The 13,009-nt window shown below is 38.7% G+C and overlaps 1 protein-coding gene across 1 annotated transcript; it reads right to left on the bottom strand.

Moving 5' to 3' along the window:
• Positions 1-1,268: 1,268 nt before the first annotated feature.
• Positions 1,269-9,546, bottom strand: scrt1b (scratch family zinc finger 1b). The gene is made up of 2 exons (XM_007249713.4): positions 9,259-9,546; positions 1,269-3,646 (listed from the first exon to the last, which is right to left on the bottom strand). Exons 1-2 carry the CDS (start codon positions 9,374-9,376, stop codon positions 2,928-2,930), a joined length of 837 nt encoding a protein of 278 aa, XP_007249775.1. The 5' UTR covers positions 9,377-9,546; the 3' UTR covers positions 1,269-2,927.
• Between the last annotated feature and the right edge of the window lie 3,463 nt (positions 9,547-13,009).

Raw genomic sequence — 13,009 nt, forward strand, 5'->3', positions numbered from 1 at the left:
TAGACATTATCCTGATGTTAACTTTTTTGTCATCTGACGTACTGACCAACATTCAACCTGAAATTAACATCTATTGACATTGGTGGATGGCTGGGTTGGGTCTTAAATTAGTTAATCAGACCTAAAGCTAGTTCCACTGATTTAGCGTGAATTCCCATGATTGCAGAGCTAGATCGTTTCTGAAATTTCCTCTAATTTGAAGTTTGTTTTTCTTATCAAAGCGTAGTTCCCACAATCTGAAGCTATCTCTTAGTGTTTGTTAGACCACGGTACCCAAAAATAGTTTCTCAAATTTGAACAAGGTATCTGCAGCCACTGTAGTCCCTCAGTAATCGAGGGATTTCTCCTTGGTGTCCTGATCACCTGTGAAGTTGTGCATTGCTGAATGTGGCTGCTCTGCCAGTCTCTGAGCGTGAGTGAGGTTTGTGCTGAGCCCTGGAGCTGCCGTCAGGACCCCGTGATCCTAAAGCAGAGCGACAGGGACGTAAAAGCAAACAGATCAACATGTGCAGCCCCTCTCGCAGCTGTCTGCTGTTAAATAATGGCTCCTGCTGATTCCACCCTGCCAGCACAATTACCCGCCGCTCTGGAGACTCGAGTGCACACTCTCCGTACACTCAGATAATGATTCTTCACAAATTGATGACACCGGTGGCCTCGTTTGCACAAGCTAGATTAACCTAAGAGAGGGTCTTGGGTTTTTTCTGCTCAAAGAGAGCTGACTGGGTGATGGAGAAATACAGTCTGAGGCAGCAGCCACTCTGCAGAGTGCAGAACTCATCACTCACTGCGTTCGTGTGAAGTCTGTAGACACTTGATTGCTTCTGTGGAAGATACTGTATCTTTGTGTCAGAGTTCAAAGATTTGTGCCCGGTAAAGTCCAGTAAAGCTTGTACGCATATGTGATGAGATCTGAATCAGCAGTAGAGCTGAATTACACCTAACAGCAGGTAATTATTGCATGACAGAATTTGTAATTAATCAAAATGTACACATTTAACACTGACATGATTCATAAACAGGAACATTTTTTAAATACCTGCATTAATTATGCTACAGTAGCGTTCTATAGAGTTCTGGCGTAAAGCTCCAAGTAACCTCGATAGCTAGTGTACAGTTTCAGGATTCTGCTGCAGTCCATCATTCCGCTGTTTGCTTTGTCAGAGTGTGTGCATTGATTTTCATTCATCAAGATTAATTGGCCTATTTAATAGACTAATTTCACAGAGGAACGGCAATAATCAGGAACAAACAACGAACAGACTGGGTTTGTTTACTTCATCTTTATTATGAAGTGCCACAAAATGCCTGGTGCCTTGTGCTTTTACATCGGTTGAAGACTGGCTCAAAAACCGCAGGACATTTTATATTTGATTCAGAAATCTCCTGATCAAGGAGTCGGAGCGGACTCGTCTACAGTTGTAAAAAGGTTCTTCTCTTCAAATGAGTATTTACATTTAGGCTACATCGCCTCTTTAAACTGAGCTTAGATATTCCTCATTTATGATACAAAAACTAAGGTCAATCTAGAACAGTAATCTCTACCTGAATCTAGGGTTTTTGTGCTACTTTTTAAGAGTCTCTAAAATGAAGTGCTTTCAGCAGAAATCTGAGGGACACCCAGGCCGGAGAAACGGAGGAGTCTTGCTTTAATCCGAGCCCGAAGTGCAGTGCAAGTGGTTTACAGCCCAGCTGTGCAGACGTTTGTCTTCCCTGCTTTCTGGCAATCTTCCTCATCCCTCTGAGTGAACTATAGAAGAGCCTTTAGTTCTCCAGGCCTGGTGTTCCAGAGATTTGGAGAATGATTCTGAACTGCTTAGAGCAGATTTACAGCACTTCCAGCCTACTTCCTAAAAACTACGTTTAAATTAGAGGCAGGCAGTGCATAACAACAGAGCGAAGGAAAAAGTGGTTTATACTTTTATTTTTAAGTCTTGGCGACTGGCTAACTCTACACTGGCATTTTCCCTGATGTGGTATTTCTTTTTTTTGTCCATTTGATTATTAAGAGATCAAAACATACCTGATTTTAGAAAAAGCTGCTATAGGTAATAGTTCATTATAATTCTTTCTTTTTTTTTTCTTTCCAAAAATACCATGCATTACGTGATTATTGCTGTATATATCCTCACAAGAATCCCAAGAAATATTGCCCGTTGATTCTATCTAGGTTTTGGCAAAATGATAAGCTTTTATGCTATTGGCATAGATTCATTTTTTGCATGCATTACATAGGCATATAAAATCAAAGAAGTGGAAAATCATTTTCATGGACTTTCATGTATGCTTTGGCATGTTAATAAGACTGACGGAAATCAAATAAAGCAACAAAAAAACTGAAAAGTAAAGTAGAAAATCGTTAAATTAAACGTACAGAAAAATGTACAAACATCTGCCTTTCATGAAAGGACAAAAATACTTGTGTATTAACATAAATAAATAAATAAATAAATAAAGATGAAAAAAATAATAAATAACTTAAATAAATACATGAATTAATGTGTTTTTAGAAAAATGTTTACCTCTATATTGTGAATACTTGTGGGGGTGGGTCACTTGCAGCAGTATGACAGTATATATATCCAGTGATATGAAAAAGAAACTGAAAGGTTGGAAGTTGGAAGTTATTATTATTGATCAGCACTGTGCGTCGCTCGAACCGTGCCTACCAAATCCTATGAGAGCGCGCGCGTGCGCCATGGTCAGGACGTCGTTTGAGGACACAGGGCTGTGGGGGCGCGCTGAGGAGTGGGAGAGTCACTGAAACCCCCTCAGACTCGCCAACAAAACTTCTTGTGCTACTTTGTGTGGTTTCCAGAAGGTTAGTTCTGCTCGAGCTGGAACTCTGCACAGAGCCCCACCACTATCATCACCACTGTCAGTCACGTGGAGCCCAGAAAGCGCAGTCCGTCAGTGCGCGAGTCGCTTCAGGCCTCGAGCGCCGAGAAGGCGCCTTTGAAGCACGCGGACTCGTAGTGCTTGTTCAGGTAGGACTTGAGCGCGAACGTCTTGCTGCACCGTTTGCACCTGAAGTGCTTGAAGGCCGAGTGCGTCTGCATGTGCGCGCGCAGGTTGGAGCGGTCGGCGAAGGCTTTGCCGCAGTGCGCGCACGCGAACGGCTTCTCGCCCGTGTGCGAGCGCATGTGGCCCTGCAGCAGCCACGGGCGGCTGAACGCCTTGCCGCACACGTCGCACTTGTGCTTGAGGTCGTGCGTCAGCAGGTGCATGGCCATGGCCGGCATGGACACGTACGTCTTGCCGCACGTCGGGCACTTCTTGGCCAGCTGGCTGTCCAGGCTGCGGTGCGTTTGCTTGTGGCGGCTCAGGTTGGAGGACGTGGCGTACGTCTTGCCGCACTCTCCGCACGCGTGACGCTGAGGCACCCGCGCCCCTCCAGACGCGCGCCGCCGCGACCGCCCGTCCGTGATAAAGAAGGCGTCCGCCGCGTAGCCCTCGCTCACCGCCGCGTCCCCGTTGATGTAGCCGCCGGTGAGCGCAGACTGCGGGCTGTCCGGCTGACTGTCCGAGTCACGGCCACCGTAGTCGCTGCGCAGGCCGTCGTAGAGCGGCCCCGGCGAGGGCACCTTAACCGCACTGTCACTGTCCCCATCGTAGACCGTTGGAGTGATGTAATCTCTGATGTAACCTGTGGAGAAACAAAGCGGTTTATAAGTTTACTTTGATTGTTTTGGTCATTGTTAGTTTGTGCGCATTTTTACGCAATTTCTGTTTTTTTTTTTTCATTCAAGAAGTGGATGCATTTAGTGCAATTTCACTGCGCAACAAGGTGCCTGAAAATAAATTCAAAAAATAAAAAAAAGTACATTACTTTTTACAGTTAAAAACTTAGTAGTTTTGAAACCAGTACGTTGATGATACTTCCACTTTTTGCTTGTGAGGGTGAATGAGAAAAGCAGTGATCAAAAACAGTAAAGAATTTTCAGATTTATTAGAGATACAAAAAAAACAAAATGACCTTCAGTACTTGGCTTGGAGTGTTCTCATTGGTTGTTTTGTAATCATGTGTGTTTTAAAAACTGCTATGTTATTAACTTTTGTCTTTTAACCCCACCTAAAATCCTGCCTGCTGAAGTGTGTTGGTTATTTTTGTATCTCTATTTTTTGTATTAAATCTGAAATTCTCCAATCAACAAGTGCTGCTGGTTTTACTGTTTTGGATGACTGCTTTTTTATTCACTCTCACAAGCAAAGGTGTCAAACATATGCTCATTTATTAATGATGTAGAAATATACATTCTAGAGTTTAAAAATACTTTTGTAGAAGTGGAAGCATCATTGACACACATTAACGTTTTACTGAAGTAAAAATGTAAAAGTACTGCTTTCAAAACTACTATGAATAAAAGTGATGTCCTTTTGTAGGGAAAAATGGCATTAAGGACAAAAGTGTAGGTCACAGGAGCATATAGTGCATTATCCCACCTCCCCACCATTTTTTTTCCCAAAAAGCCTTGATTGCATTGTTATATTTAAATGATAATGATAAAAAAAATTGGAATGAAAATAAATGCATTGTAAAACAATGTAAATGTAATAAAGAACCATAGTTGGGACATTTCGCTTGAGTTTTCTTGATTCTCTGCACGCATCATCTTCATACTAGGCTACATACATTTGCTATGTACGTACTGGAGTGTGGCATGACGTGTGCAGGTGTAATGGATTGTGTTTAAAGCAATAGGGTGTCTGAATAGTATATGTTTATATTCCTCATCCAACCACAGTCAAATTTGCTCTATCAGGATAAAGCCATTTATTCTCCCTCAGCAACCTAGGGAGATTAGAGTATAGAGGATGGGAAGTGGTCCTATGTTTAACTCGAGATGTTAGGTGCAGGATTTATTATTGTACGTATATGGTATATTTGGTGAGTAAATAAGACTGTCAAAAAAAAAACAGTTCAAAAAGTAAAATGAAATCCACAGGAAAATGTACAAACAACTGACTTTTGTGACAGAGAACAAAAATATTAGTCTTCTAACGTTAATAATTAAACTGTGGGGGAAAAGCAGAAAAAGAACAAGGCCTCTTATTCAATTCAATTCTTCACAGTCGCAGAGGGAATGTGGAAAAGAGCGATTGGGGTTAATGGACGCAGCCGCCCCGCTCACACCTTTTATTCCCACTCCAGTGATCAGTGGTGGCATGACATGCGGCTGCTGCATGAGTGCACTTGGAGCGTGTAGGTGCTGTATAAGAAGAACATGGGTAGAAACATGCAGGACATTCATTTTGAGCACCAGTGACATTTGGAGACTATTAGAGTGCACATTGTAAAATCACCAGTGCTGAATTAACCCCCGCAGTGCTGGAATACTGCTTCATACATCCCTGCATTATTGAATCATCATCTAGAGTGCTGATTAAACACCTGCAGCTCTCTAGTAACATCTGGAGTGCTGACTAAACATCTACAGAACTGGGTAACAACATCTAGAGTGTTGAATAGTAAACATTTGGAGGACTACAGTAATATCTGTATAACTACATTACTAGATAAAGATTTGCTGAATGTATATGTCTGGTGCTAGTTAAGCATCCAGAGTGCTGAGTTAAAGTCTACATCACTAAGTAAATGTTTTGATGTTTAGTTTTCCAGGCAGAGACTCTCTATTAAAAAAGCTGTGTAGACCCAATTTGGACACATCTAATTTAAACATTACAGTAAATCAAAATAATCCAACACAAGATAAAACTGTAGCAAAATCATTAGTTACAATCGCACATAAGTTCATGATTCTGTTTCCTGTTTTTTACTTATGTTTTGGTATATATAGCTATATTTTGGTATAATCTCTGTCTAGATAACTGTCCCATTAAGTGCTGAATTAATATTTAGCACTAGGTTAACATCTGTCCTGAGTCCTGAATGAACATCTAAAGAACTGATATGTAAGTATTCTGCTAAGTGAGTATTCTGCAGGTCCAGTGAACACATACAACACTAGGCTAGCATTTAGGGTGCTAATTTAACATCTAGAGTGCTGAATTAACATCTACAGCACTAGATTAATATCTAGCAGTGCTAGTATAGAAATAGTATAATTGTATAATGAAGTACTGAATACTGAATGGTTATTTAGAGTACTATGTTAAGGTGCTGCATAAACATCCACAGCATTGAAGTTAACATATAGCATGCTAGTATAAAATCTACAGTGCTGAATAAGCATGTCAAGTGCTAGTTTAACCTCTAGATATAAAGAACATATTTAATACTAGGTTACAATTTAGAGTGCTGATTAAACATTTGAAGGGCTAGGTTAATATCTGAAGTGATAACATAAAATCTAGAGTGTTTGATAAACATGTGCAGCTGTAGGTTAATGTCTAGAGTGCTGAATGACCACCTGTAAAGTGCTGCATAAGCATGTCTGGCTAACATCTTTAGCACTACAGTACTAGTGCAGAAGGAACATCTACAGCTCTAAAGTTTAAACATTAACAATGCCAAATGAACAGTTTTTTTAATGAACTCAATGTATTATAGTTAGTGTCACTATATGTTACTTATGCATTAGATAATACATTATACGATAGAGTTTAATGTAGATGTTTTATTTAGAACTACATGTTACACATGTTCATTCAGCACTGCAGATGTTACCTCAACATTGCTGATATTAGCTTAGTCCTGCAGGGCTTACTTCTGCACTGTAGATATAACTTCACTGTTTAAAATGTTAATTCAGTGCAGTAGATGTTAATTCAATACTGCAGATGTTTTCCAGTCTAATTTAATCGGAAGTAGATTTAAACTGTTCTATCCTCATCCATCAGTTTGAGACTCAGGGGGATTGAACTAGAGACTGCAGTTCGGAATCAGCTCAAGGGTGTGGAATGAACTTTTACACTGTTGAAGAATCGCTTATAATATTGAATTATCTGTTACATCATCTACAGAGCTGAGTGTATAGAGCTAAATGAGTACATGTAGTGACAGAATTGCCACCTACAGGGCTGGGTTAACACCTGAGGTGATAAATAAACATCTAAATATCACAGTGAACAGCTTTCAGCACTAACTGTATTAGTGAATTATCTATGTAGTTATTATAATTAATGTTTACAATTCTGTATTAACTTGTTAAGTGCTGAATTTGCTCTTAGGGTGTTCAATTAACATCTAGTCTAGAGCGCTTATTTACCACCTACAGTGTTGAATTAACAACACCTACAGTGATGGATTAAAGTCTTACAGTGTCAAACAATCATGCTGGGTTAACACCTACGCTTTTGGATTAACATCTACGATATTTGCACTTGTGCCGCATCAACATGTTCAGTGTTAAAGCCTATAGTGTCCAGATCATGTTAATCTTAATTTAATATTTTGATCATGACATGTGTCTTCCATGTGGGTCTAAAAAAAGCAAACTAGAAGCAATTGGTGCACCAATGACATTCAGAGCCTGCCTTCTATAGTGACTGCACTGCATGTACTGCATGCCTGCAGGTTACCGTAATAAATAAAGCAAAAGAACCGGAGAACTGGATAAGCCAGTGTGGGCAGTGGTCAGTACTTGGTGGAGGTGGTATGAGATGCTGGTTAGCAGTACAATGAGCTGGAGCATGAGTGAATGACATTGAGGCAAGGTGGATGGTGGATCAGCTGAGTTGACTATGATCATTCAAATCCAGCTGCATTCTAGTGAGTTATGAGATTGGAGGTAAGTAGGGGGAATTGATGCAGATGTTTTTTTATTTTTCTGCTGGTCACTTTAACAGAAGCAGTGGACGTAGACCAGTGCATGCAACAGTTGCAAGAGATTCATAAATGATTACCGCATTTGATGCAACATATAATACGCACCCTTTCTCTTTCTTTTTATTTTGGACAATAATAACTAAGGAATATTAGCAAAACTGTGCAGTTTATACATACAATACATAGATTCAGGTTCTTTATATGATTTCATAGAAAAAAAAAACTTTAGTTGTCCTTAGAATATCTTTGAACACAATGAATGGTTCTTTAGAATATATAATTTCTTGGAAAAGCCATGCAGTGAATAGTTGTGAAGAAAATGTTGATCAATTGAAGAACCTCCACATAATGTGGGGCTTCTGGAAAGGCTCAAAAAGCTCTAAGCAACATCCCCATACACTCTCAAAAAAAAAAGAAAGGTACAGAGCTCTCACTGGGGTGGTACCCCTCTCATCCCCATCTTATGTCTTCAGTACCTTTAGTTAAGGGACAGAATATTTGCATAAATTTATGTTGCAGTTGTTATTTCCCCATTTTAAGGAATGCAGTTGGACCTGAAGGTATTTTGCATTGTATTTACTGTTATCTTTTGGTGAATAACAAAAATTTTTTTAACCTTTATGCCATATATGCCTTTATGTGTCCTGTCCTGTTCAAACTGATCTCATGAGCTTCTTTCTGACTGACTGCGTTGAGCACATGCAGCCACGCAAGCTCTTTGTGGATACAATTGTACACCCCTGACATCAAGTTTCTTTAACTACAAAAAAAATAATTCCCTTTTAAACGTCTCAAACTTAATGCAATAAGAATTAAAGAGTGGTAAGGCTGGTTCTCCTATGGCATTGTAAAAAAAAATAAATAAAAACACCATTAGCACCTGTTAGGGTGGAAGAATCTCCAAGGCTACCATCATGCACTCATGCACTCACTCTTTAAGAGCAACTTGTAGGTGGGTGAGAAGTGCGGCGTGGCATGTGTATGAGCAGCGTGACTGTTGCAGCCTTGCAGGTTTAGATAGATTTACAAGTGGTGTAAATGAGACTAAAGGAGATTTCATACACAGTATATCTGCCAGTGTGAAATCAAACTGTGACACAGTGTAAATTAAACACTATTTATGTGTAGGTTGTGTTTATTCTTTCTTTCGTTCTTTAAAAAGGTTGGGAGATTGAGCATGCACAACTCTACACTCTCAGGAAAAAAAAGACCCCTCTTGTTACTGGGGTGGTACCCTTAAGGTTATGTCTTTAGTAGCTTTAGTTTAAGGACAGATTAGTATTCTATGCATTTGCAGTTGTTTTTCTTACATTTTATGTACAAACTTGGACCTAAAATATCATGATATATCTTTAAGTGTACATTTGCAATGTTTGCATAGTTTCTACTTTGGTAAAGAACCAGCACAAAACCTTTATTTTTTATGACAGTGCAACGGTAAGAGTGCACAAAAACCTGCATGCATGGCTAAAAAAACTAAAATAACAATCAGCAACAATCTCAGCAGATCTCAGCGCTCCTCCGTTTACCTTTCTCGTGGATCCGTAGGCTGAGATCGCTGCTGCGGGACCGGCCGTACGCGCTGTCCAAATCTGCGGAGGAGAAATCATCGAGCTTCACCTTCTTCACCAGGAAAGACCTTGGCATGTTTAGAGCGACCAGCACCTCGTCCTCTCTTCATCCACCGCGCAGCAGAGGAGCTGGAGGAGACCCGTACAGATCCTTACAGCCAGCGGAAACGGTCCGGCCGTCCTGCGCGCGCTCTGACGGGTCGCTGCTGCGCTCGGTTTCTGCTCCGCGCGGCGGAATGAAACTTCAGCACTGGACAGCTCCCGCGCGCTAGCGCTCATTACTCTACTCACCGCCCCACCCGTATTCCGCCAAGCCCTGCCCCCTGCGCTGTGATTGGACAGGACACTGTAACAGCATAAACCCGCCTGTCAGCAGTTTTTTATCAGCAGAAAGTTACATAACTGTCTATATTTCGTTAAATAAAAAGAAAATATAAAAATATACGTCATTTCTGTGATTTCTGAATTTACTTTAAACATTTAAAATTAGCACGTGATTAGCACCAACAAAACAGATTTTGGGAAATGAATATTAAATCAGCAATTTTATATTGATACAAAGTTTATTTCAGTTTTCATGATTTTCAGAGTGAAAATAGGTGTTTTTCAGCACGTTCCTTTCCTGTCAATTTTCTGAATTTAACACTGAAAAGTAAAACACACTATATCATATTTAATTTCTATTATTATTATTATTATTATTATTATTAATATTATTATTATTATTATTATTATTATTATTATTATTATTATTATTTCTATTTGCACATGCCACATTTAAGCAAAATTACTGTTTTTGTCAGGATGTGAATTTTGAGTCATCAAAAAACATTGTAAGAAATATGGTGATTATTATTATTTTTTTTGTACAACCTGAGTTTGTAATTGGGCTTTAGAATGTGTAAAATATGTGAATCTATTTTCACATCAAAAAACTAAAACAAAATTGTGTTTCACCAATGTCACACCAAATCCTTAAATCTCTAAAATAATACCTTTATTGGGGAAGAAAATACAAAACTTTCATTTTCTCATAATATTTTATGTCATTTTTTAAGAATTTCTATTGGTCTATTTATCATGGCAGTTTGACATTTGAAATTATTTGACAGTTTGAAATGATAAAAAAACTGTAAACAACTGTAAACAACGGTAAAACTGTCAAGAATAAGATTAAAAGATTTTGTCAGACAGGCAAAGTTAAGCAAACAAAAAAATGTGCGCTCATATAAGCAAGCTTGTGAAAATCATGCAAATTCACATTCATTTAAAACATATGGACACATTTTTATTATGTGCACATTTTACAATTAGCAGCAAATTAAATGACTTATTAGATATAAAAAAATCCAGTTAAAAAAAAATAATATTTTACAGCACGTTTTTGCTTCTGAGGGCTGTTTTTATACCTACAGTGTGGTATCTCTCAGTCTCTCAGCTAATCACAGCTCAGGGGGCGGGGCTTCGTCTGAATACAGGTGGTAAATAAAACAGCTGCTAGTAGTGACACATCTCTTTGCGTTATCTAAGAAAGCAAACTGTTAAATCTGGAACTTCTACAAAGGTGCAGTAAGGATTGAAGCCCGGCTCCAGGCTTGTTTACTGAGAAGAAGCCGAGGCTGAAGGCGCCTGTGGTTTGAAGATGAGCTGCAGTGATCAGGTGGGAGATGGAGATGGAGACGGAGATGGAGGGGCTTCATTTTAATTTAATCCATCAGAAATCTCCCCGGGAACAGTGTTGGGTGAAAATGATTTATTGATGTTGTTATTCTTCTGCTCGTCTCCTTTTTTTCATGCGGGGTGAAGCACAGTGTTTGTGTAAGATAAGAATGGAATTTATTATTTTAGATAGAAAAAGAAAAGTAGAAAAATCTGGAAATAACGATGGAAGGAGTTCTGCTGTGGCACTATATGAATTATTGCCTCTGAAAGGAACAAGTGACTCAAAAATATATTATGGACCGCTACGTATAGAGTGTACAGAGTAAAGTAAGATATCATACCGTATCAGTACATGTCTTTCATGGTGGTGTTTTATTTCACCAGTTATCTCTATCATATCATCTCATGCCATTCTCACATTTCTCTCCAGAAAAGTGCTGCTAAAACCTGATGGTGATATCAAACCTGAGATCACTGACCTACACACCAACATACAGTACCAGTCAAAAGCTTGGACACACCTTTTTCTTCTTTTCTTTGTTTAATTATTTTCTGCATTGTTGATTAATATTAAATAAATTCAAACAATTAAGAAACACGTGACACATTAAACAATAGAAAAGGTGATTTTCCTCCACAATCCCCTGACCAAAACCTGATCAACTGAAATGGGTAATTGGGAATGATGGGTAACAGCTTATTTCTATCCATTTATATCCAAGTGTCACTGTCACTCAAAATATTAGTATTTAAATATACTATATAAATAAATATATTCGTATTTAAATAATTTCTAGATATAAAAATGTGGTTCATCAGATGTCTCAGATGGCCTTCGGATGTCCCAGAAGGCCTTAGTTACTTGAATCAAATGCTTTAGATTTGGGTTGATGCTCAACTCAGCCAGATGAAAGAACATCAAGACCAAGACTAAGTGCTTCTGAGTTAAACATAAGTTGTAAATCATCAACTGTAGCTTAATGTAACACTCAGACCAGGTGGTTGGATGCAAATGCACAGAATTTTAATATAAAAACACACAAAAACACAGGATAAATACACTCAATAAAGACAAAGAGTGGCAATATCTTGCAAAGAAGCAGTGAGAAAGAGTCCATATATATATAGGGCCATGTTTCGGCAAATGAGATCCTGGTGTGAGTGAGGGCGGAGTCTGCTTCAATAGTCCAAAAATGCTGACCTTAGAACAGTGGAACGGCGGCTTGGAGTGACACTTAACCCTCCTGCTATCTTTAAATATCTATTCTCTGGGTCGACATGATCCCAGCAATTTAAACATCCAAAAATTATTAAAATTACATTTAAATAAACTTGTTAGGAAATTTTATTTGCAGTTACTTCATGTTTATTTGATGAATTATCAGCAGTTCGGGCATTATTATAATGTCATAGTAGTATTATGTAAGTATTATACGTATTGTGTTGTTACATTAGGGCTTAAATTGAAGGAACATAGAGAAAGATTATAAAAACTGAATGTCTTAGAGACCTCAACATTATTACCACATACATGTGTGCAAAATATTGATAAAATATTTCTTATATTTTATGCATATTAAACAGCCTTAATAAAACCGAAAACATTGAAACATTTTATTTTTTACATATTGTCTTTATCAAATTAGAAAAAAACTATAAATGTGAATCACAATACTAATGTTAACCATTTTCTCAGAGTCTTTACACATTGAGTGGGGTCAAATTGACCCCAAAGATAATAGGAGGGTTAAGAACAGCTCTGTTTCGACGTCTGCATCGAGCCAGCACAGTCCCAACACCTAGATGTGTTTTTGCTCCATCCTTATTATCAGTGTGGCTTGTATGGACTTGTGGGGACAGCCAAATATCTCAGAATGTGTTTCACATTGTACTGCTGTTACAGAATAGCTGTACTTGGCATCCTGTGCATTGAGAAACTTGCTCTGTAGAATCACTCCAAACTTCAAAGCCACTTTTTTGGCTCTTTTTTAAGAGTGTTTGTGGTCAGAGTTTAGGACGTGATTGAACTCTTCATACACTTTAGCTG

Source organism: Astyanax mexicanus, chromosome 6, assembly GCF_023375975.1.
Source record: "Astyanax mexicanus isolate ESR-SI-001 chromosome 6, AstMex3_surface, whole genome shotgun sequence".
Lineage (NCBI taxonomy): Eukaryota > Metazoa > Chordata > Actinopteri > Characiformes > Acestrorhamphidae > Astyanax > Astyanax mexicanus.

What these genes read in the sequence shown, in the direction of transcription:
- scrt1b (XM_007249713.4), bottom strand. Translation starts at nt 9,376, where the DNA reads ATGCCAAGGTCTTTCCTGGTGAAGAAGGTGAAGCTCGATGATTTCTCC. An exon ending in CCTACGGATCCACGAGAAAG is followed by an intron (nt 3,647 to 9,258) that starts GTAAACGGAGGA and finishes GTTTCTCCACAG; the next exon opens with GTTACATCAGAGATTACATC.